Below are 25936 nucleotides of genomic sequence, written 5' to 3' on the forward strand. Positions count from 1 at the left end.
TCTGGTTCTGGCAGTGATCCATTACCTTAATCAATTAACCATTCTTCATATGTTAGCCTAGACAGTGAGTGTGGGACATCACAACCATGATCTGTCCCCACCTAAAATTCATACACCCATAACCAGCAGTGGTCATTGTATAGTGACCAGAAGCAGGACTCCTGGCTAATTCATCTCCCAAGTCCAATGATTCCAAGGTCAATTGTAGCACCCCAACTACTCTGAATAATTTCTGATCTATAAATTGCATGTGTTGTTGCCCTGCCCCAATTGGGCCACTGGTGATTGAAGGACTGGTGGGAATTTATACTCTACTTTTCTCCTCAATTCATTTTCAATTCTTGCAGATCTTGTAGCCAGTGTCCAGAACTGTGAGTACATCGTAGCAGAACTTCAGAACACTTTGCAGAAGGCTTTACAGCTGTACAGCAAGGTAAGTGCATGTTGACTAACTTCATCCATATTTTAATTAAATTTGTCCCCATTTTAAACTGCTTTATTTTTTTCTCTCTTTTGCATGCATCACATTTGACTGAGGGGGCAGGCAGCTGACCGGCTACTGGATGACTTGCCTGCTTTGTTATCCCAGCCTGCTAGCACCTAACCTTCACTAGGTATCTCTCCCAATAGTATGTTCACATCAAGACCCTGCTGTGAGCATCACTGAACCTGTGATTTGCTATGTGCTACAGTATACAGTATGGTAACAGGTTTCCAGGAAATACCATATCTCGTGGAAGAATGGGGTACATAAATTAATATAGCACAGGAGCACTTTATTTAGCAGAAACTTGGAAATTTCCTTTTCTATAGATGTGAATAGTGGTTTCACTGCTAGCAATGAAATAAATTAATCACAAGTGAATAATTTCTTCATTGAATTCTAGAAGTCCCATTAAAAATGTTTTAAAATGATTATCAGCCTAAGCTCTCAATCCCTTTCAGGAGTGGGGGGTGGGGGTGGGGATAGAGGAGCCTGGAATTTATTGTGCTAAAGTGTTCACCTGCTGGGTGTTTACTGAGGAGCTGTCAAAACACCAATTTAAAAGAATGGTGTATCTCCTTTAAAAGGATGGAGGAGAGACAAATGCAGTGGTAGCCATTGTTCCTGACACTAGGTCCAACAGCTCGAAGTGCGCCTCTGACGCGTGGGATTTTTTTTGTATGTTAAATCACTATTGTGGTGCTCCTAGTTTAAGTGGCCTATAAAATGTGTATTTGTACAATGTGCACTATTGTACCTTGGTCCTTTATCGTTGTCTCCAAAACCTGTGACCTCCACCACCTACAAGGGCAGCAGGCTTATGGGAACACCATCACCGCTTAAATAAATTGCCCTCCAAGTCACACGCCATCCTGGCTTGAACGTATATCACTGTTCTTTCATTGTCGCTGGGTCAAAATCCTGGAACTACCTACCTAACTGCACAGTGGGAGCACCTTCACCACACCGATTGCAGTGGTTCAAGAAGGCGGCTCACCGCCACCTTCTCAAGGGCAACTAGAGATGGGCAATAAATGCCGGCGTTGCCAGCGATGCCCATATCCCAAGAATGAATTTTTTAAAAACTGATACGGTATGAGAATTTTATGTGACAATTGAAATCCAAGTGATATATTCGCTTTGTATAAATGAACTGTGGTATTGAGCTATACAGGCAAGAAAGGTCCCAGGTGTAATCATTGTTCTGAGTTAGTTATAGTATCCCAGGGATAGGGAGGGAAAAGATCAGCCGTTTCCTGCTTTTGATTACTGCTGCGGAATGCTCATGCTTGGACGTTGTTTGCAGAACTATGCTACCTTCCCCACCCAGTTAAATAGCCTGTTGTCTGAAGCATCTAGCTCATACAAGAACAGCTTGGTACTGGACCATAGCTCCTGCCTAAGGAACTGTATCTCGGGAGGAGAGGGAAATAAATTGCGGAGGAGGGAAATTTTTTTTAAAAAAGAAGTCGTTGCTCTAATCCAATCTTTTTTCACAGGTGACATCCAGTGAAGATACACCTGAGGTGAAGTCCCAGATGGCGACCATCCTGTGTGATGCATTTTCCTCTGTGAGGAAGCATTTGAACTCTGTAGAGTGTTTACCAGAGCAGCTAAAATTGGCAAACAAGTCGCCATCCCCTTCAGAATCTCTTGAGAATGGCAAGACGAGCGCTCTACTCGAACACTATTCAGAATTGTTGATCAAAATGATGGCGCGGAAACTGCAATTGGGACATTGAAACGATGCATTTGAGGAACCGGAAGAGGATGTTAAAATTGGACTATATCCTAGAATTGTACAGCGCTCTAGTAAGTGTATTTTACGTAGTTTCTCTAATGAGGGAACCATATTTGACATGTATTATCAGAATTGTGTTTCTAAGTTTGGAAATCTTTCCAAATTACTCCTGTTCCTTCTGTTGGTCAGAATTGGTCCGATCCCTTCATTGTCAGAGAAGCTTGTGTACTGATGTGACTAGCAGAAAAAATGTTTTATATTCACTTTATGTAATTGAAGAACCGCTCCCCACAAGTACACACAAAGGACTATTTAAATTGCATCAAAACATCCTATGAGAAATAAGAGCCCAGAAAATGACATGTAATTTTTTTTAAAAATTGGTTGCACTCTTTTTACTGAGAAAGCTAATTTTCCTTTCCAGAAATGTTTGTTTTTGCTTTAACACATGTGCATACACCACAGAAAACTGAATGATATATTATTGTGAAATAAGCTCCTACAAAATAGCTGTACCTAGAAAGGTGCAACCGGTTGTCATTACTCACTGTCTACAAAATGTAGTCTACTCCTGTAATTCAAGCCATTTTTGTATTTTAAAAAAAAATTGAGTTTTATCCAATAATTTGAATTAAGCAACATAAACAGAAAAGTTCGAATTCAGTGCTTAAACAAAAAAATTGATTGATCAGATAATCTGAATTAAGTAACTTTGAATTAAGAGAAGTAGACTGCAGTATTAAGATCAGAAGGCTTTTCCATATCCCAAATACAGTCCATGGGTTGGCCGACTGCATCTGACCAGTTGCAGTAATGCGGTATTTTAGTGTATCCACAGCAACGTGGGAATCTGAATTTAATTGTTAAAAGACTTTTATGCATTTTAGTTTTGGTCTCTGAGGGGAGAATTTTTAAGTTTTTGCTCAGTACCTCTCCTCTCACCTCCTGACTTAAGGAATTGTAGGCTCAAGCTGGTTTCCTGCCTCCTCAGCATGATGTTAATGACCTTGCGGCTTTTTCTAAAAAATATATATTTTCATGACATGCAAGTATTTTTCAGAGCTGGTTTGATACTATAAAGAAGCTAAATATCTGATATCTTAATTTGGTCAAGTGTGGAATAAACTTCCAGGGCTGAATCCCTTGGAAAAGCAACTGATTGTCTTAATCAGGGTGTCTGATATGAAACTTTTTCTTAAAATAAAAGCTTGAGTTTTTAAAAATGCCGTATGATGCACATGGATGTTTTTGTTTTCATGCTGCTGTACATATACTTGTATAAAGTTAGACCTTGCAATGCAATAATGTATTACAATAAGCACACCTTGTTTTGAATATTGCAGTATTTTATGATGTCCCCTCTTTCGTATATTGTATATTATATTGCTAGTGTGTGTGTTTTTTCTTTAACTTCTTGCTTTAAATCTTTTGAAATAAACTTTTTGGTTAATGTGACCATTCTGAGTTCTGACCGCTTCTAGAGAACAAATTACCACTACCAGTGGATTTCAGAGGTGGAAAGCTAGATGTTTTATTAAGAATGAAACTCATTGCAGAGAACTTGCTGATATTTCCTACTGTTCGTGAGCAAATTGACCCTCTTTTTAAAAAAAAATCTAATCTTGCAAAAGCAAAATCTCCAAGTTTCACTTCAATAGAACCCTGAAAAATGCCTATTCCACGGTTGCAGGGGTTTCCTTACAGAGAATGTTTGCTGTGCTCCCACTAACTTCTGCTACTTTGCTGTCACACAGTCCAGATGTGGAAAATTTCAGCCCACTCCAGGAAGCGCCGCGTGTATGTGGACTGGAGGTGAAGTGGCTGCAGCTTGCCAAATGTACACAAGCTCCCCGAACCCACCTGTGCTGGTGGCAGCCCACAAACCCACCAACTGCAGCCACTTGTACTGGTGACCAGAAAAAAATATTAGGTTGTTATCCTGAGCTACTTGGGTTTGGATCCCAAAGTTTTTTTGCTGATCACCCCTCCTTCGGAGATTCTAAGAAACAGTATTTTAACATTCGCGCTGCCTGATTATTTCAACGATAGCTGCGTGCAGCCAGCACTACGTGTGCTGTTGATTGGCTACACACATCAGCAGGGGGCCCCAATATCAAGGTGCACTGTGGCTGCAGGAAGTGGTGTGAAAAATGATTCCTGCGCCTGTGAGAGAGCATGCACCAAGGTTCTCTGATGCACTAGAGGCCTTGGTGGAGAGGTGGACAGAAGGAGGGGCATCCTATATCCACAGGGAGCAAGAGGCCCTCCAGACATGCTCGAGGCAGTGGGAGGAAGTAGCGGATGAGGTCAATGCCAGGAGCATAGCGTAAAGAACATGGGTGCAGTGTAGAAAGAAGTTCAATGATTTGACACAAGTGGTCAAGGTGAGTAAGTTCAGAGGGGATTTGAGAAAGAACTTTTTCACCCAGAGGGTGGTTGGAGTCTGGAACTCACTGCCTGAAAGGGTTGTGGAGGCAGGAACCCTCACAACATTCAAGAAGCATTTGGATGAGCACTTGAAATGCCATAGCATACAAGGCTACGGACCAAATGCTGGAATATGGGATTAGAGTAGACGGGGCTTGATGGCCGGCGCGGACACGATGGGCCGAAGGGCCTCTATCCGTGCTGTATAACTCTATGACTCTATGGTCCCTCGTTAGATATGGCCTCCTGCTGTGTGCCCTGTTCCTCCTCCATCCTCCTCTCCCCTTTTCTAGCAGCTTGTTCTGCTCTGCGTGGCCTCTCTTCATTCTCACGGTAATGTTCAGTTTCCAGAGGAAGCCCTTGCAAGCCACCCATGTCTGAAAGCAACGTACAATTCATCGCTTATTGACTTATCCCTTATTAATAACATTAGTTTTAACATGTTATTTTTCTATAGACTGGTAGAACTCCTCCACTTTGTTATCTTGTCGATAGTTTCACTCTTGTTGCATATAATTGCTATTCCACCAAGTGAAACTTTAAATTAAAAGTCTGCCTTTGATTCGGTAGTAGGACAGTGGATTTGAGGGAGAGTATGGTGTTATGGGTCAACTGAAGTATGTAAAGGGTTGAGGAGAGCAAGAAAAGCATTGAAAAAAATCAATTCTTCAGGAGATTACGGCATGGGTTATTATTGTGCCTTAGCCCTGGCATCTAGTTCTTCGAGCCTAGGGAGCTACTTCGGCTTAGATTTCTTACTTGGTGGATTATCCTGTTTGCATCTTGACCCTGAAAGTTTCAAAAGGGCAGTTTTTTTTTTAGCACTATTGCCTCATTAGTGAATAAATCCTTAATCATAACACAAAGATTTATTAATACTGACAACTTGCGATATAAGCAAACTAATGGGAAGATAAATTTAATCTTTAGATGTGGTTCTCTGAGATTCTATAGGTACCGATTGGCCCATGGTGCCAAACGCTTGGACACCTTTGAATTCGATTTCAGTAGCACTGATGGCGTAAGTGGCCAAATATTTTGAGGAGGAAGAATGCAATCTCGGAGTAAAAAGCCGAGCTAAATATTGAAATGAATGCTGAGTTTTGTTCGCCACCAGATTTAAACTGAAGGGTGTTAATGGAGTTGGGGCCTAAATCCCACAGATGCTGCGAGAGCCAAAATGAATGGCAGCCATTTTTTGCTGACTTGGAGGTGACAGCCTGAATCATCCAGGATTTGATGTGAGATGGATAACTGGATAAGATCAGGGCAGCCTTGATGGTGTTTATGCATAATATTTCCAACGGACAGCATGTAAATGATGAATTGCAGAATAGAAACCTGGGTGACCATGTGGGCACAGGAGATGACCATGTGGGCACAGGAGCTCAAGCAATTTGATGTGACTACATTGGAACTGGAGAGAGTGGTGCTGCAGCGATATACCGTCGAGAATGGAGTGATGAACAGGATGCAGAAAGATTGAGGAGACGGGGAAAAGACAGCAAACCATGGTCACATGATATTGGTGACATTGGTCAGGCCTCACTAGGTGCGCTGGGCCAGGCAGAGGGCTCGAAGACCCGCAAACAAGTAGTGAGAAATGAGCATTTAGCTGGGTGATAATTATGCATTCACGTGCTTTGGCAAGGATCTGTTGGTAAATTAAAGTTTTTGATACTGAGCCATTTAAACCTGGATCAATCCTGATCTGATCTTGGCCAGGGTGCTACAGTGCCTTGGGTTGAGTTGTGGGGGCAGAGGAGGTACTTTTCATAACTAGCTAGTGATTCTTGCTGATGTATGTATGGATATGCGCTTGAAACCCTCATCCATGCCTTTGTTACCTCTAGACTCAACTATTCCAATGCTCTCCTGGTCGACCTCCCAACACCCCTGTGCTCTCTGACCTACAATGCTTCCTGGTCCGGGAATGCCTCGATTTTAAAATTTTCATCCTTGTTTTAAAAATCCCTCTATGGGCTTGCTCCTCCCTATTTTTATAACCTCCGCCAGCCCTACACCCCTCCGAGATCTCTGCGCTCCTCCTTCCTTGCCTCTTGCGCCTCCCTCATATTAATCACTCCACCATTGGTGGCTATGCCTTCAGCTGTCTAGGCGCTAAGCTCTGGAATCCCCTCCCTAAACTGCTCGGCCTCTCTACCTCTGCTCCTTGAAGACGCTCCTTAAAACCTACCTCGCTGTGTCCTAATATCTTGTGGTTCGGTGTCAAATTTTGTCTGATAACGCTCCCATGAAGTGTCTTGGGACGTTTTACTACGTTAAGGTGCTATTGTTGCAAGTTGTTGTTGTGATGAGGCTAGAACCAGGCTTGGTAATGCACTCCTGTCGGTATTCGACTCAGCTAATATCTCAAAAATGACCACTTTGGCAAGGATAGTAAGTGCCTGTAGAACCTTATGTTGGTAGTTGTTCACGAGAGTTGGGGATTGGGGGTGAACACAGCATCTTAATTTGCTGTCAATAATAACTGGCTACCCGTCAGACATTATTTGACATTAAATGCCTTGAAGCACTTTATTTGAATGGATCACATTACTAGTCGCTCCTCTCCGCTCTTAGGCCTTGCACTGACCGCGCTTTTCATCCCCTCTTTGCACCACTCTCGGGCCTTGCGCTGACCCTGCTTTTTATCCCTCTCTGCAAGCTCCGAGCCAGAAAACTGACTGGTATGGTTGATTATTTTTCTTCGAGGAGGGATTTGAAGTTAAGCAAAGCAAGTCTGTTTTAATTATAACTCGCTCCATTCATGGTGTCAAATAAAGCAGCATAATGTTTGATATGTATTTCACTCACACCAAGTTCGGTTCACCTCCAGCAACACATTGCTTTTTAAAATTTCTATCCATGTTTTCAAATCTCTTCATGGTTTCGCCCCCTCCCTATCTCTAACCTACCCCAGCCTTACAACCCTCTGAGATCTCTGCGTTCCAATTCTGGCCTCTTACGCATCCCTAACTTTCATCGCTCCACCATTGGCGTCCGTGCCTTCAGCTGCCTAGGCCCTGAGCGCTGGAATTAACTCTCTAAACCTCTCTGGCTCTCTACCTCCTTTAAGAAGCCCCTTAAAACCTAACTCTTTGGCCAAGCTATTGGTCACCTATCCCAATATCTCATGTGGCTAATATTTAAAGAACGTCTGCAGGAATTACAAACAATTATTCAGTCCTGTCTGGCGCAAAAATAAAACAGGAATGGTAGCTCAACCGTGGCTTACAAAAGAAATTAGGGATACTATTAGATCCAAAAAGGAGGCATATAAAATTGCCAGAAAAAGCAGCAAGCCTGAGGATTGGGAGCAATTCAGAATTCAGCAAGAGATTGATTTAAGAGGGGACAAATAGAGTATGAGAGTAAACTAGCAGGGAACATAAAAACTGACTAAAAGCTTCTATAAGAGAAAAAGATTAGTGACACCAAATGTAGGTCCCTTACAGTCAGAAATGGGGGAAATTATAATGGGGAACAAAGAAATGGCAGAACAATTAAACACATACTTTGGTTCTGTCTTCACAAAGGAGGACACAAATAACCTGCCAGAAATGTTAGGGAACCAAGGGTCTAGTGGGAGGGAGGAACTGAAGGAAACTAGTATTAGTAAAAAAAAGTGCTAGGGAAATTAATGGGGCTGAAGGCTGACAAATCCCCAGGGCCTGATAATCTACATTCCAGAGTACTAAAGCACGTGGCCCTGGAAATAGTGGATGCATTGGTGATCATCTTCCAAAATTCTATAGACTCTGGAACAGTTCCTACAGATGGGAGGGTGGCAAGTGTAATCCCACTATTTTAAAAAAGGGATAGAAAAAACAGGGAATTACAGGCCAGTTAGCCTAACATCAGTAGTGGGGAAAATGCTAGAGTCTATTATAAAAGATGTGCTAACATAACACTTGGAGGGCATTAACGGGATTGGACAAAGTCAGCATAGGTTTATGAAACGGTGCAGCAAGCAGTTAGGAAGGCAAATGGTATGTTGGCCTCCATTGCAAGAGGATTTGAGTACAGGACTGCAGTAAGACATCCCTGATGTCTTACTGCAGTTATACAGGGCCTTAGTGAGACCACATCTGGAGCATTGTGTGCAGTTTTGGTCTCATCAGAGGAAGGATGCACTTGCCATGGAGAGAGTGCAACAAAGGTTTACCAGACTGATTCCTGGGGTGGCAGGACTGACTGAGGAGAGATTGGGTTGACCAGGCCTATAATTCACTAGAGTTTAGAAGAATGAGGTGATCTCATCAAAACATAAAATTCTAACAGGCCTAGACAGACTAGATGCAGGGAGGATGTTCCTGATGGCTTGGGCAGGGGGGGGGCGGAGAAGAGAAAAGACAGAAGGGGAAAAGTCCAGAACCAGGGGTATGCCATTTTAGAACAGAGGGAGAAATGTCTTCACTGAGGGTGGTGAACCTGTGGAATTCTCTACCACAGAAGGCAGTGGAGGCCAAGTCATTAGATGTATTCAAGGAGATGGGATATCCCTTTAGCATTAAGAAATATATGGAGAAAAAGCAGGAACAGGGAACTGAGTTAGACACTCCATGATCATTTTGAATGGCAGAGACGGCCCAAAGGGCCTACTCTGGCTCCTATTTTCTATGTCAAATTTTGTTTGATTATGCTCCTGTGAAATATTTTAGTACATTAAAAGGCACTATATAAATGCAAGTTGTTGCTGATATGTGACCTTATTTAACTAGAGTTTGGGGGAAGCAGATGTTGAAGACAATCTCCGGTTTGGATCAGAAGAGATACTTCTGTTACACACCTGTGTCACTTCAATGTTTACATAGGTTCAGGAGTGTGCCAAAGTTACTCTTGCCTCATTCAGCTGTTCTTGAATTGGAAGGTCAGCCCATAACTTAGTAATGTGCTGAACTGGCAGCCTGAGTGCTGCATTGGAGGTGCCATCTTTTGATGGAGGTATTAAAGCAAGGCCAATCTGCATGCTCAGCTGAACACAATGGCCAACCTTTGTCCCTCAACCATCATCAACCAAAATAGATTATCTGGTCATAGCAGCTAATGTGGGCACAGCAATGTTTGCCAATGTAAGTGACAGGTTATGTTTGAAGTACATTGGTTGTACAATTGAGTGTGTATGGTATTACTAATCCTGTCTTCAGATTCCAGACCTAGACTGAGATTTCATGCAAGTTTTACATTTGTATTTGAAGAAATTACATCACTCAAATGCTGATTAGGATTTGTTTTATTGCTAAAACTTACACTGTAATCATGCAGATCTGAGCTGGATTAGAGAAAGTTCATGCATTTTATGAAGCAGCAACTGAAGTAATTGATAAAGTATGTCTGCTGCAAAGAAATGGTATTAATGTTTACAGTACTTGCAATAACTACCAATTTTCCAATGTTCTTTAAATGCCCACCTCTTGCTTACTAACCACCCTGCACATGAGCATTTATGAAGTTCAACACTAATCATTTAAGGAGCTGTCATTTTTCAGTCTGGTCTTACTCCCAAGCTTAAGTAGCACGTTATTCCCACTGACTGTTGTCTTTGGTCTGGAGAGCTATAGACTGTTCAGTTATTTATGTCACAGGGCCCAGACTTTATCCTCCAGCTGCTTTATAAAGCCTAAATCCTTCCCCCTGCCCACCATCAAGTGTCCTCACTGGTGTGTAATTTTCGCACTGCAGCACTAGGAAAGTTACTAGATATTTTAACACCTTTCCCTCCCTCCTTCTAGATACCAAATAAGGTTATTTTGTATAACTTCAGTCCAAGATGTAAAACAGCTCAGTCTGTACAAGGACTGAATGTGAATTTGCACACTGGGGGAAAGAGGAAACTAGTTATTCTGCTAAGTCACTGTTAAATTTACTCAGGATCTAGCATAAACAGAGAAGCTGCCTAACTAATAACCCAAGTAGATCATGAAGAGTTTCCCAGGTACATGAATTAAAGCCTCCTGTGAACAAATAATAGTGGGAGAAAGACAAACCAAATGTAAGGGCCCCTTGACCATGCAGAAACCTTAGAAGCCAAGACATTAGATACAAGAACAAACTCTTTAAAAAAAAATCCAGTCACTTCTTCAATTGCATTGTTGCCATTATTTGCAAAGCTTTTCTTTCTTTTTCTCGCCCTTTTCTTTTTTAGTTTTCTCTCCTTTTGATTTCTTCACCTTGTGTTTCTTTGGAGATCCATCCTGTTGGGTGAAGAAAAAGGCACGTCAATTAAAACTTCACTAAAACTAAATCAGCTGTACCCAGATTCCAGCCTTGGACTCATCCATCATACAAGTCCCAGCAGATAAGGGCAACAGAAAGGGCCAATCCCTTTGGTCCATGTGGAAGCAGCACAGCCAAGCCCAATGTTCAAACACTCTCCAGCAGGTTTGCAAAAGGAACCAGATGATTCCCCACCCCAAACTTCTTAGCCCAAGTGCATAAGAGGCAGATTGTGGTGTCCTCAATACCACTTCAGCTGTAATCAACACATTCAGTACAGAAAGAGTATTGAACCTCAGACCTTTCTGCCATGTGTGACTTACCAATATATGGGCGTGATTGCGACTCCTATTATCATCTGACGTCTAAACCGCTCAGGTTTTTCCACAAGGATTTGGAGCATTTAAGCCTATTAAGACTTTGATGCAGTCACTGTCATTCCACATGTAATAGAATTACTCATTTATTCTGACTCCTAGATTTCCACTATACTCTACATCCCAAGTGTTTATTACTGCTGCTGTACAGAGAAACTCACCAGGAATTTGAGACTTCTCCTGCTCACCACCATAAATACAGCAGACTGGTCACAACAACAACTTGCATTTATATAGTGCCTTTAACATAGTAAAACATCCCAAGGCAGTTCACAAGAGAAAATTGACACCAAATCACAAAGAAATAGTAGGAAGTTGGTCAAAGAGGTAGGTTTTAAGGAGCATCTTAGAGGAAAGAGGTGGAGGGAATTCCAGAGTTTAGGGCCTAGACAGCTGAAGGTACAGCCGCCAATAGTGGGTTGAAGGAAGGGGAGACTTGAGGATGTTCCCAGCAACTGACTAAAAAATGAACAGAAACGAAATTGATGAATGATCAAAAGTTTTGCTAACAAAGTTAATTTTCCCAAAGTTCAATTGAAGCATCTCCCCTGAATTTGTTCCATTTGAAACTATAGATTTCTGTCCTGTATAGTTGGTCCTAGTAACCCTATACACAGGCTTCCATGGAATAAGCATCACAAACATGATTAACAGTCAAGTAATAATGGATATCTGCTGCCCAGAACATCCTGCTCTACATCTTTAGACATGAGGTATTGAGTTCTCGAGGTTAAATAGAAGGTAGAAAAATATTCCTCCTTCCAACTAAGGTGGGCAAGGTACAAGGACAGCACAGGACTCCCGAGCTTTAACCCAGTTTGCAGCCAACTCCCCTTCTCTTACCTCTGGGTCTGTTAGTAGCTGGGAGAATGCTAAATGTGCCAGTCAGCATTGTTCCATCTCCCTTTGCGAGCAAGCGATGTCAAGGAGAGTCAGAGTTCTCCAGCTTCTGTTCAGCAAAACAAACCTTATCGAAATAGAACCACCTCCTCCTTTCCTCCTGGGAGTGTGTTTGGCCTCCCCTTAGCCCCTAGCTGCCCACGATGGCATTTTAGGAGCTCACTCCATTGGGGGGGGAAATCAAAGGCACAGAACTGCATCCCATCACTTCGCAGCATGTTCTAGCAACCGGGAGTGGACCTGGAGCAAGAGTGAATAAAGATTGTGTCCGACACTCCTGGTGCAGTACTAGGAGAATGCTGTATTGTCAGATGCAGTCTTTTGGATGAGACCACAAACCAAGGTCCCGTCTGCCCTCTTTAGATGGACGCAAAAGATCCCATGGCATTATTTTGAAGCGCAGGGGAGTTCTCCCTGGTGTTCTGGACAATATTTATGCCTCAACTAACATCTCAAAGATCTGCTCCTTAGCTCATTGCTTTGTGGGAATCTTGCTGTGCACAAGTCAGCTGACACGTTGCCTACATTTTGTGACTGGAAGCCTGTTTCCATGGGGTTCTGCAGGGCTCAGTACTAGGTCCCTTGCTTTTTGTGGTATATATTAATGATTTGGGCTTGATCAAGAAGTTTGCAGATGATACAAAAATTGGCTGTGTGGCTGACAGTAAGGAGGAAAGCTGTAGACTGCAGGAAGATATCAATGTTCTGGTCAGGTGGGCAGAAAAGTGGCAAATGGAATTCAATCTGGAGAAAAGTGAGGTAATGCACTTTGGGAGGGCAAACAAGGCAAGGGAGGAGTACAATAAATGAGAGGATACTGAAAGGTGTAGAGGAAGTGAGGGACCTTGGAGTGCATGTCCACAGATCCCTGAAGGTAGCAGGACAGGTAGATAAGGTGGTTTAAAAAGGCATATGGAATACTTTCCTTTATTAGTCGAGGCGTAGAATATAAGAGCAGGGAGGTTATGCTAGAACTGTATAAAACACGAGTTAGGCCACAGCTCGAGTGCTCCGTACAGTTCTGGTCACCACATTACAGGAAAGATGCGACTGCACTAGGGGGTACAGAGGAGATTTACGAGGATGTTGCAAGGGCTGGAGAATTTGAGCTATGAGGAGAGATGGGATAGGCTGGGGTTGTTTTCTTTGGAACAAAGGATGCTGAGGGGAGATTTAATTGAGGTATATAAAATGATGAGTGGATAGGGAAGACCTATTTTGCTTAGCAGAGGGGTCAGTGACCAGGGGACATAAATTTAAAATAATTGGTAGAAGGATTAGAGGGGAGCTGAGGAGAATTTTTTTCCCCCACTCACTGCCTGAAAGGGTGGTCGACACAGAAACCCTCAACTCATTTAAAAAGTACTTGGATGTGCACCTGAAGTGCAGTAACCTATAGGGCTATGGACTAAGTGTTGGAAAGTGGGATTAAGCTTGATAGCTCGTTCATGATGGGCTGAATGGCCTCCTTCTGTGCTGTAACTTTCATTGGCAGTAAAGCACTTTGGGACATCCTGAGGTTGTGAAACATGCTATATAAATGCAAGTCTTTCCTTACGAAAGAAAAAAGCACTGCTCTAACTGATTACATTAGTTCAGCTTTGGTAATGGAAACAGTTGGATACGATTTATACATCTCTATCTCAAGACCGTGTAAAGAGTCACAGTCACACACAACCTTCACTACATGCAAAGTGTGTAGAATGCAAGTTGGAGGAATAGTTATCAAACCACTCTGGTCAGACCACATCTCAAGCACTGCATCCAGTTCCGGTCATCAAGATACAATGGACATGTTCAGGAGCTGGAAGATCCACAAGGCTGATCCCTAGGGTCAGGGGCTTGAGTTATGAGGAAAGACTGAAAAGAACGGTCTGGAAGAGAGGCATCAGCAGCAGTCTTAGGGGTTTAAAAAAAGTTAAGGGAAGGAAAAGGGTAAATCTGGAATATTACTTTAAATTGAGAGGTTCAAACTAGTAACAGGCAACTTTGGGACGGATATGAGGAAGTTCTTCACAAAACGATCAACACTTGGAATGGATAGAGTAGGGGAGGCAAAAATGTTAGTCATTCAGGAACTAATTAGATGCCACAATGAGTTAAAGTGGGGAGAAAGAAACTAGAGGTTTTTCTGAATGGATGTTGGAGATGGGCTGAATGGCTTTCCTCATCTGCAATTATCTGATGATCATGTGACTCTACCCCATCCATAACAATAGACTTATCAGGTTGATGTCAAGAAGGAGAAAATTTGCTCTTTGCAGCGTTTTAACCATCAACCTGCTGAGAGTATACTCTGGTACCTTGTACTAATCTATATACCCCCATCTAAGGTTAGTCTGAACCAGGCTGTGCATCCATGTCAATCACTTATATTCAATCTAAATCAATACCTGCCAGCCTAAAGCCCAACATTAATTCAAATATAGGCTGTTGGCAGAATACTGATTACATATAGGGTTGCCAACCCTCCTGGAGTCTCCAAGGATTCAAATTTTTTTTTTTTTTTTATTCGTTCATGGGATGTGGGCGTCGCTGGCGAGGCCAGCATTTATTGCCCATCCCTAATTGCCCTTGAGAAGGTGGTGGTGAGCCGTCTTCTTGAACCGCTGCAGTCCGTGTGGTGATGGTTCTCCCACAGTGCTGTTAGGAAGGGAGTTACTTTTCGTAGCAAGATTTTACAACTGAGTGGCTTGCTAGGCCATTTCAGAGGGCAATTAAGAATCAACCACATTGCTGTGGATCTGGAGTCACATATAGGCCAGACCGGGTAAGGACAGCAGGTTTCCTTCCCTAAAGGACATTAGTGAACCAGATGGGTTTTTACGACAATCCGGTAGTTTCATGGCCATCATTACTGATACTAGTATTTTAATTCCAGATTTTTATTTAATTAATTGAATTTAATTAATTAATTGAATTTAAATTCACAGGATTTGAACTCATGACTCTGGATTTTAGTCTAGGTCTCTGGATTACTAGTCCAGTAACATAACCACTATGCTACCGTACCCTCCTGGACACTGCTGTGAGCAACTGAGTAAAATCATAGCGGCATTAAAAAGAGATTTTCATTTAATAACAAAAAAAGTGTTCAAACACTGGAGATCAGGAAAAAGGGGGAAGTTATGTGATGAAACCTCCAGGAATACATCCAACTAGCGTTGGCAACCCTATACACGAACTTTGCTTCATGGCCTAAACAGTACTCAAGATGCATCTGAGCTGGACCAGATCAGTCAATTTTCTGGTGTGCAAGTGTTTGACCCTGCTTCAGGGCAGAACTCCAATGCACTGTGACACACATGGCAGGGAATGGGATCACAACTGCAGCACAATCCAATTGCATCAGTTTGGAAGAGGTGAAGAGGGAAGTTTGGGCAGCCTCCCTACACAGAGGGAGAAACTGCAAGACATCCCACCCCAGATTAACACCGAGGCATTGACAGGAGGCCTGGCAACAGATCTTCAATCCACTCAAACCAGAAAATAGGTGGTTTGAGGGGACAGAGGACAAACCTGGAGAAAAACAAAAGCCACTTTTCTCTTGCAGCCCCCACCCCCCCCCCCCACGATTTCAATAACCAGCTTTCATCCTCACCTTTCTTTTCCCCTCGCTGTCTGAAGAGCTGCTGCTCGAGCTTGAAGAAGATGAAGAATTATCTTTCTGTAATGAAAGAAAACCAGACAGGATCAGAGTGCTGCACTGTCGGAGGTGCTGCGTTTCAAATGAGATGTTAACTCTCGGGTGGACGTAAAATATCCCCTGCGAGGAGCAGGGGAATATTTATTCCTCAACCAACATCACTAAAACAGATTATCTAGTCATTATCACATTGCTGTTTGTGGGATCTTGCTGTGTTTCCTACATTACAACAGTGACTACACTTCAGAAGTACTTCATTGGCTGTAAAGCAGTTTGGGACGTCCTGAAGGGTGGTATATAAATGCAAGTCTTTCAACTCTTCACTGAAACCAATTGTACTGTTACTCTCTGGCATAACGTTACAGGATATTTGTATCCTGACGGTGGGGTCACACCAGTCCTGGGTGTGGTTACTGCTCCCTTTTTTAAGTCTTATATTTGTTGATGCTGGTGGAAAGCCATTCCTTTCCATCTTCATTTCAGATGATCTTTTGGGGGGTGAAAAAAAAAAAAAGAGAAACATCCCCATCACAAATGTTCTCTTCGCCCTCCTCTTGCTGCAATACAATCCCATAGGCATAATCAGGCTTCTGGGAGCTGGGGCAGGAGAGTCCTGGGTTTGATATCAGCCTTTTGCTGAGCAGTCCTACCTCAGCCAGGGAGATGCTGCAGCTTGTCTCTGGGGAGAGAGCGAGAGCAGAGGAATAATGCAGACAATCTGCTGCTAACCATTATGGCAGAAAAAGTGCCTCAGACTCAACTTTGGGGCTAGTGTGCAGACATTCCCGGTCTAGACTCAGCTGGAATGATAATCCAAAGGCACCTTCAGAAGGAGGACAAGAAAATAGGGGCAGAGGGAAATAGTCCAAGAAACCCAAACAGGGAGAATGTTGCCTCCAACCACAATACCCAGTTAAACAGCCCTACACTCTTTAGAACAAGAGTTCATTTTGATAACATGTGCTATGAGGCAATCTTATAGGTCAACAAGATTGGCATCAAAGATTGTATCATTTAAACACTGACTCATCCTGTACAGTGAGAGTTTGGATAAGGTTACACTGCTCAGCGTCAACAAATCTTTGTTCAGGCAGTTAATTTGGGATTAAGATGATGGATTGTGAAAAATCAGCATTAGTGTTTGAGAAAGGAAAGGTTCTTAGGCAGAATTTAGCCCATCAGTCACTGCACATCACAAGTTCTTACACATTTAACACCTACTTTTTAAAATCTGGACATTTATTTCTTTGCTGTTATGTAGGAAATACTGCAAGGACCCACAAAACAACCAGAGATGTACTTTTGTAGTCACTGTTGTAAAGTGCCTTTGGCTGCCCAGAGATTGTGAAAGGTAGCATATAAATCTCTGTTCTTTTACATTTGTCCCATAAACTAAAATGGCCCTTATAATGGGGTTCATGGTGGAATAGAGGACCTGAAGCTAATAAAAGACGGCAGCAGAAACTCTCGCTTGCCTTTTACACGGTGACTGACAGGAAAGGGAATGGAAACAGAACAGTAGAAATTAAAAGTAAATGGTCAGTTACCTTTGTATGATCTTTACAGCCCTTTTCTTTCTTCAGAGCATATTTTGCACTTTCCTTATCACAGGCCTTGTGACAACCTGATTCCAAAGAAGGAGGAGAACATTTCAGAATTGGATTGAACTATTTATTACACGACATTGTCAAGCAGCACATAGGACACGTTTAGAGGAAAAAACTAAACAGAAGCACAAGAATGGTTACTCCCTTTAATTAAGGGGGTTCAGAGAATATTGTAAAAAGAGTGCGAGGGTTTTCGCTCCTTCCCCACTCCTCTTCACCTGACTCCTTGCTGGTTACGGTGTCAAATCCTCACCCAAGTAAGGATTATGCAGGTAAGAACCTCAACAATGGGGTGTGGGTAGGCTATTTGACTGCAGAAGGCATCCCAGGCATAGCCAATGTGCGTGAACACACAAACAGTGCTCCCCCGCCCCGGTCGGATGCTAAAAATTCAACCCCAAACATTCATAACATTAAAACAGAGATTGCAATGTATTATTGGAGATACAGAAAATAAAAGGAATAAAATGGTGCTGTACTGAAGGAAGGGAGCGAGCATGAAGTGAATTATGCCTGAATGGATAATAACCTGTAAGATGTATAAATTCAACACAACCAAATACTGGGGGCTACGAGTTAATGAAACTGCAGCATTGAAACAGGGGGTGGAATGTGGCTCGACCAGTCCTTGCAGGATCCACACCGTGTCAGCTGCTGTGTCATCGATGACTGGACTTCAGATATTTTGGTGGCTAGTGAGTGATGCAATCAAGCCTCCGACTAAGAGAGAACACACTATTACAGTACGGTTGTGGGAAGAGTAGGGGAACATGTAGGTTAATTCTGTAGCCACAACCTGGGAATGACCCATCAACAACTGGTCTGGGTTGAAATCAAGTTCACAGTAGGCAGCAGCCCAAGTCAAAGAAACTCACCTCAGGGGCTGAAAGAAAACTTTAACCTGCTCATTAATAGTATGATGATGCTCAATGTTGCAGAATGTCACTGGGCATCAAAAGTGGCCCAATGTTAAGCTACCTCATCATGCATGGCAGAAATCTGACGCAGGGCAAAGCTTCTTTTAATCTGGGGGTTGTACAGCCCATGAAACAGAATGAAGAGCATTGGCTCATCCCCATTTTGAAGTCCTGTGTGGCAGCCACATCACAGGAAGGATAATCATGGCACTGGGAAAGGTGCAGTAAAAATATCAGCTAAAAAAGGAGAGACTAAGGAAGGGGAGTTTATTTGCACTCAAGAAGACATCTTATTGAGGTGTTCAAGTTCCTGAAAAAAAAAGCATTGACAAGTTAACTTAAAAGTCTGTTTACAGTGGTCCAAAAATGTCAGGGTGGGGGCAGGGGAGGAAGCTCAGAAATGGACAAATCAGTTGAGAGGGTGAGGAGATTTTGAAATAATTGCTGTGGAAGGCAAAGGCTGATAACTTCAGTCATTTTAAAGAAGGAGTTGGATAGCATTTTTGCCTTGGAACGAGTGCAGTGCCCCTGGAATATATAAAGTTAAGGTGAGATTTGATTGCAGTTTAGTATTTTGAAAGGAATTCATTGGGTAGATAGAGAAACTTTTTCCACTGGTGGGAGAGTCTAGGACAAGAGTACATAACCTTAAAAATCAGAGCCAGGTCATTCAGGAGAGAAGTTAGGAAACATTTCTTCAAGCAAAAAAGGTGGTTGAAGTGTGGAACTCTCCCACAAAAGCAGTAGATGCTAGCTCAATTAATAATTCTAAATCAGAGAGCGATAGATTTTTGCTAGCCAAGGTGGGTGGATGGAGTTAGGATACAGATCAGCCATGATCTCATTGAATGGTGGAACAGGCTCAAGGGGCTGAATGGCCTACTCCTGTTCCTAAAATCATTTGATGGGTTTAGGTAATGAACTCTACATCTGCTATTAAATGCTAAAGCTGGCCAGGTGAACCAAAATGGTCTTTTGTACATTCCCAAATATTCAGGTTCTTCTGCATAAGTGCAGCAAGTCCCTTATGTTCACTTTCTATCCCCAAGGAGCATGTGGGACCCCGAGATTATTACCCCAATATCGGTACTGAGTTAATGACAGTCCAGTCTTTACACGCTACTTGGTTAACAGAATGAAATCTTGAGCCATCTCAGCTCAGGTCTCCTTTGACTGAACAACCTTCAGAATCCAGCATGAGCTAAAAAAAACCCTTCAGATTATATGCTGCTTTTAAATGCTTAATTCTTTAAAGAAAGAAAGCAGATAAATTTCATAGATTTTTATCTGGAGAGCTGGGATTGTTGTTCTTAGAGCAGAGAAGGTTAAGGGGTGGGTTGGGTTGGGGGAAATTTAAATAGGTTTAAAACTAAATGAAGGGTTTTGATAGAGTAAATAAGGAGAAACTGTTTCTACTGGCAGGACGATCAGTAAAATAATCAGCAAAAGAACCAGGGGGGAGAAGATTAGGAGAATTTAAAAAAATTAAATACAGCAAATTATGATCTGGATGCACTGCCTGAAAGGGTGATGGCAGCAGATTCAATAATAGGAACGGAGTAGGCCATTCAGCCCCTCGTACCTGCTCCGCCATTTGATAAGATCATGGCTGATCTGTGATCTAACTCCATATACCTGCCTTTGGCCCATATCCCTTAAATAGCTTTTTGGCAACCAATCTCAGATTTAAATTTAGCAATTGAGCTAGTACATAACTAGCAAAAGGGAATTGGATAAATACTTGAAGGGGAAAAAATTTGCAGGACTGTGGGGGAAGGGGAGTGACACTAATTGGATAGTGCTTTCAAAGAGCCAGTACGGGCACAGTGGGCCAAATGGCCTCCTTCTGTGCTGAAGGATTCTATATTACTAAAGGAAAAATGCAATGGAATAATACCTTGTAGCTATAGTACAGCCCATGGCTGCATTCACTTACAGCAGTTCGCTAGTTTTAACACAACCACCGCAAAACTACATGCAAGTTACACAAAGATGAAATTCATAAAGAATTCCTGACTCAGAATGGGACCCATATCATTAACCCATAATTAAAGGTTATATTGCCCAACTCCCCTCAAGTCAGCAATCACATTGAAGTAAAGAAAGGTCATCTGGTTTTTAAAACCTTTAATTAAACAAACTGAATTTTAAAAAAAAATTGCACCTGCTCAGTGCAGAACATCTCAATCGTGAAACAAGACATGGAGTTAGGAGAATGAAAAGGAGGCGACTGAAGGTGTGGTCAAAACGTGATAAGTCACACATTAACGACTGTCCAAAGTACAGATCAACGAGGGAGGACTGTGCCTCATATGCTGACATGGCAAAGTGTTGCTATTTATTCCTTGCTAGCTACATTAAGTATATCTAGGTGCAATGTTAATTAATTAGTACTTTGTATTGCAGCAGCAATACAAAGTACTAAAAAAACCAACTGAAATAATTTATAAACTTAATCATGTTCATTTGGGTTTTTTTTTGCTTTAATGTGAAGAGTTTGCTTGGCCGATTTCAGACCAGTCTATCAAGTTACCAATCCTCATCTTGCTGTTGATACATTTCTCTTTAGGATGGGTGTTAATCACAGTCTTTGGTTTTGAAAGAAATCCAGTCAAGCAGGAGATTGGAGTTACTGAAAAAGTTAGCTGGTTTCAACCTGTTTGGGAACATTGTTCAGCAAAGTTGAACTTCTTAAGTGCCCTCATAATCGCCTGTTCTTTGTTTACAACCAGGACATATCTTTCCTAATCTCTGCTATGCCAATGTAACCTGCACGCCCTCCATATCCAGTCAGGTGCAGATTTTGGCAGCCATTCTGGACTCCAACCCATTATTTCTATTTTTTATTTTTCTCTTTGCTCCTTCCCTCTTCCCCTTCCTGTCAAACTTGTCCTGCCACTTCAGGCACTTTGCCCACCTCTAAGCCCAACCCATCACTATTCTTCTGCCTTCCTGTCCCTGGTTTGAATCCCCCTTGGATAAGCCCACAGCTACCCTCTGTCATGCCTGGCATTCCCCAAAAGAGCCCATCGAGGCACCCATCCCTGCCTCTTTATGAGGAGCAACCCCAACTGCACCCAATCCCCCTCCCTTGCCAACATTCCTGCCCACTGCATCCACTGGGGGCTAATCTCACCAACCTCCTTCCCGTCCCACTCACCACTGCTCCCAGGGAATCTGCCAGTGGATCAACACTGCCGCTCTCCCCATTTCCCTCCCGATCATCCACTCAGGATGAAGGCCCTTGTCATCCAGGGCATTTGTGGAAAATTCTATGGGCATCAGTCATCCTCTGTAACTGTTAGTTATACTGGACGATGAGCATCTGCCGATTTTTTTTTGGTTTTTTTGAGTGGTAATCTTTACAGCCGAACCCAGTCTTGTCCATTATCCACTGACCTCTGTTCAACTTCCCCCCCACGATGCTTGGGCCAGAGAGGAATTAACTCAGCACAATGGGAATCAAACTTGAGACTTCCCTAATCTGTATAGCCCATCCCATCAGATAAAATTGCTGAGCAATGAGGGAATTTGTTCAGTATACTCTAACAGCTTAGCCCTTGTTACATAGGAAACACTTGTATAAGAGAGGCTTTAAAAATTAATGAGCCTTGAATTATTTATATTATAATTGCTGTTAAATATTAATAGAACAATGCTGTGATTCAATGTTACAAGTGAACAACAGTCCAACTGATGCTTAATCTCTTCATTTAAGTGAAAATGAGGTCTTTGCCTTTTGTGATTCTTACCTCAATTTTCAAAATGAAAAACCATTGGTTAGGAAAATCAGAGTGCCCCTCAAATCCCTGCTGTGTGCTCCTAGTGGATATGGCTCCTCACTGGGAGCTAGCACTTGCAAAATCAGCCCCACAGTGGTAAATTGAGAGAGTTTTCATACAGTTTAATTAATAGAACTTGGAGGCTGAGACATTGGTGGAATAGGTGCATCATGGCTACAGTGTGTACTAGTTACAGGATGCACAGTAGCAACTTGCCAAGGCTTCAACAGCACCTCCCAAACCCACAACCTCCATCACCTAGAAGGTGAAGGGCAGCAGGTGCACAGGCACACCATCGACTCCAAGTCATACACCATATATTGGCTATTCCTTCATCACTGGGTCAAAATCCTGGAACTCCCTAACAGCACAGAGAGAACCTTCACCACACAGACTGCAGCAGATCAAGAAGGCAGCTCACCACCACCTTCTCAAGGGCAATTAGGGATGGGCAATAAATGCTGGCCTTGCGAGCAACAACCACATCCCATGAATAAATAAAAAATTAAATCAATTGGATGAAGTGCTGTGTCCAAAGTGTTTCACAGTGGTTACATTTCAAAATATTCTCCTCCCTTTACATAAATATTAAAAAAAGTGAAGAACAATTACTTAACAAGCTGTATGTTCAATGTTTGATTGCAGGAGCCCACTATGTGTCACTAAAAATAAATGGTCATTCTCTTCAGTGTCTTACTAGGTGGAGACTTCAGCAGTGATTTCTGTTAATTGTGCTTTAATGATAATTGAAAGCAGTTATCAGAACTCAAGTCCTGAACTCAGCTTCCTGCCACACCCCACTCCTGCCTCCCTTAAACACAAGATTGTGTCAAGGGGAACCACAGAACAGAAGCCTTTCATTTTCAGCCAAGGATGTTATTCCAAGAATTAAAACTACTGTAACCACAGCTTAAACCATTTGAAATAGAGTTGTTAGTGTTATTAGAGAGAGTGAAAGGATTAATTAGCTGAATTAATTACAGATCATTAAATCAGACCAAGTGTTCAAGCATAACATTGCCCCACACATTGTTTACTAGATACTGGGCAGCTATAGCCCAGGAATCTTGAGGCACCAAAATGCTAAAACCAGTAGAATTAAATTTACAAAAAAGGTACTTTTATACCAATAAGTATCTCACTCAAAAGTGGTTTCTGGTTTACAAAGAGTGACAGCATAACATCAGTCCTCAGAGCAGAAACAAGTTCCAAAAATAAGAAACAGCAGAAAAGGGTCACCAATTCCTAAATCTAGTCTTTATATATTTTATTTTTTGGAATAAAGAAGTTACACAGAGTGGTGTTTGTAAATCTGATTAAAGTCAATCACTTGAATTACACACAGTCCAAGGTGGAAAGTGCTGGGAAGGATTGTTCTCCTTAGAACAGAGAAGGTTAAGGGGAGATTTGAGGAGTGTTCAAAAATCATAAAACAGTTTTGATAGAATAAATGAGAAACTGGTCCCAATGGCAGAAGACACAAATTTAAGATCAGTAAGAGAGCCAGAGGCAACATTTAATTTAAAAAAACTCAGCAAGTTGTAATGATCCAGAATTCACTGCTTGAAAGGGCTGTGGGAGCAGATTAAATAGTAACTTTCAAAAGGGAATTGGATAAATACTTAAAGGAAAAAAAAAATAATCGGGCTATGGGGAAAGTGCGTCTCTTGCAAAGAGCCGGCACAGGCACGATGGGCCGAATGGTCTCCTCCTGCGCTGTACTTACTCAGCCCATCGGTATCTCCCCAAGGCCCCTGTTTGACCAGCCAATATCGCATTATATTTCCTCTATAGATTTTAATCGCCATTCACGGTCCCCCTCAGCAACACACGGGCTAAACACTCCTTCACTTTGTACTTATATAATAATCCCTAACAGCCCCAATTATCAGAGTTAGTACAGCACAGGACCCGTATAGGACTCTTAACTTCCAATACTAGGCTTTAGCAGAAAACTAGCAGCCAGTGAGTTACTGCCTGATGAAAATGTCCCTCACAATCCTCCGACTTTACTGTACTTACCGGGCAAAGTTACAACTCAAACATAACTAAAGGTAAAAAAGCCAGCACAACTTAAACTGCCTGAAAACAATCCCACCTAACACATTGTATAGTTAAGACACACTCTCACTCTCACTCCACTTACCTGAACTATCCATGATGAGTGGTGGAGTGCAGAGAGGGTATTGCCGGGGTTCTTTATACCGCCTCTGGGGCGGTGGGCGGTAGGGTGTGCCCAGTTCCACACTCCCACTTCCAGTCTCACCTTATCAGTGACGGAGGGTGATTCTGTGTTGGGTGGAGACTTGGGAAGATCGCCAGATACAATTTAAATTTCGATGGGTGTGTTCACCATACAGATTCGATGTGAAATTTCAGTTAATAAAACTCGCTGTTGTGTCTGTTTTGCAATTTAGAGGTATTTCTTATTATTTAACTTTCTGTTTGACCATTAATGCAAAACTTAAAAAAAACACCAACAGGCCCAAAGAAACAGGTTACAACTCAAAAAAAGGGAAATAATAAGAGAAAATACTGGCTACACTTTTTAAAATTGTACTCAGGATGTGGGCATCGCTGGCAAGGCCGGCATTTATTGCCCATCCCTAATTGCCCCTTGAGAAGGTGGTGCCTTCTCAAGGGGCAATTCTTCATGAACTGAGCCGCCTTCTTCATGAACTGTTGCAGTCTGTGTGGTGGAGGGACTGAGTGATTAAATGACAAAAGGGATGATGGTGCAAGGCAAGGAAGGTGGTAATGGGACAGGTTAAGAAACATCTTTCGGCACCTTCCCGTGCAAGCACAGGAGCTGCAACACCTGCCCCTTTCGCCTCCTCCCATCCCACCATCCAGGGCCCCAAACACTCCTTCCAGGTGAATCAACAATTTACTTGCGCTTCTTTCAATTTATTATATTGTATCCGCTGCACACGATGCGGTCTCCTCTACATTGGGGAGACCAAATGCAGACTGGGTGATCGCTTTGCTGAACACCTCCGCTCTGTCCGCAAGCATGACCCTGACCTGCTGGTCACTTGCCATTTTAATTCCCCTTCCCGTTCCTACTCTGTCCTCGGCCTCTTACACTGTTCCAATGAAGCTCATCGTAAGCTCGAGGAATAGCACCTCATTTACAACCTTCCGGACTCAACACTGATTTCAATAATTTCAGATCATAACCACTGCTCCCATTTTTTCGGTCAGCTAGTGCTGGTAATGGTTCTGCTGCTGCCATTTACAGCTACTCCTGATCAATCTTTTGTTTCTTAACCTGTCCCATTATCACCCTCCTTGCCTTGCACTATCATCCCTTTTGTCATTTAATCACTCATGCCCTCCACCCCATCAGAGACCTTCCCTTTTGTTCTTTCCTCTCCACCCCCTCCCCCTTTCCCAGGCTCTGTACTTGCTCAAAAGCTTTAACTCTTTTAACATCTTCCAGTACTGACGGAAGGTCTTCGACCTGAAACGTTAACTCTGTTTCTTTCTCCGCAGTTGCTGCCTCACTTGCTGAGTTTCTCCAGCATTTTCTGTTTTTATTTCAGATTTCCAGCATCCGCAGTATTTTGCTTTTGATTGAATGTCAAGGGGAGGTGGTTAGACTCTCACTTGTGGGAGATGGTCATTGCCTGGCACTTGTCTGGCGCGAATGTTACTTGCCACTTATCAGCCGAAGCCTGGATGTTGTCCAGGTCTTGCTGCATGCGGGCACGGACTGCTTCATTATCTGAAGAATTGCAAATGGAACTGAACACTGTGCAGTCATCAGCGAACATCCCCATTTCTGACCTTATGATGGAGGGAAGGTCATTGATGAAGCATCTGAAGATGGTTGG

The 25936-nt window shown here is 42.6% G+C and overlaps 2 protein-coding genes across 3 annotated transcripts in view; one reads left to right on the forward strand and one right to left on the reverse strand.

Moving 5' to 3' along the window:
- LOC137306065 (mitogen-activated protein kinase-binding protein 1-like) overlaps positions 1-3680 on the forward strand; it is a 93583-nt gene extending 89903 nt beyond the window's left edge. For both annotated transcript variants that reach the window (XM_067975124.1, XM_067975125.1), the window contains exons 30-31: positions 348-433; positions 1984-3680. In XM_067975124.1, the coding sequence (XP_067831225.1) occupies positions 348-433; positions 1984-2226 (329 nt within the window). In that variant the 3' untranslated portion in view covers positions 2227-3680. The remainder of the gene's footprint in view (positions 1-347; positions 434-1983) is intronic.
- A 6192-nt stretch (positions 3681-9872) lies between these two features.
- Positions 9873-24372, reverse strand: LOC137305850 (ADP-ribosylation factor-like protein 6-interacting protein 4). The gene is made up of 4 exons (XM_067974782.1): positions 24247-24372; positions 17342-17418; positions 15750-15815; positions 9873-10849 (listed from the first exon to the last, which is right to left on the reverse strand). The coding sequence occupies exons 1-4, from the start codon at positions 24257-24259 to the stop codon at positions 10754-10756; spliced, it is 252 nt and encodes an 83-aa protein (XP_067830883.1). The 5' UTR covers positions 24260-24372; the 3' UTR covers positions 9873-10753.
- Positions 24373-25936: the final 1564 nt, after the last annotated feature.

The sequence above is a fragment of the Heptranchias perlo genome, chromosome 41, assembly GCF_035084215.1.
Source record: "Heptranchias perlo isolate sHepPer1 chromosome 41, sHepPer1.hap1, whole genome shotgun sequence".
Classification (NCBI taxonomy): Eukaryota; Metazoa; Chordata; class Chondrichthyes; order Hexanchiformes; family Hexanchidae; genus Heptranchias; species Heptranchias perlo.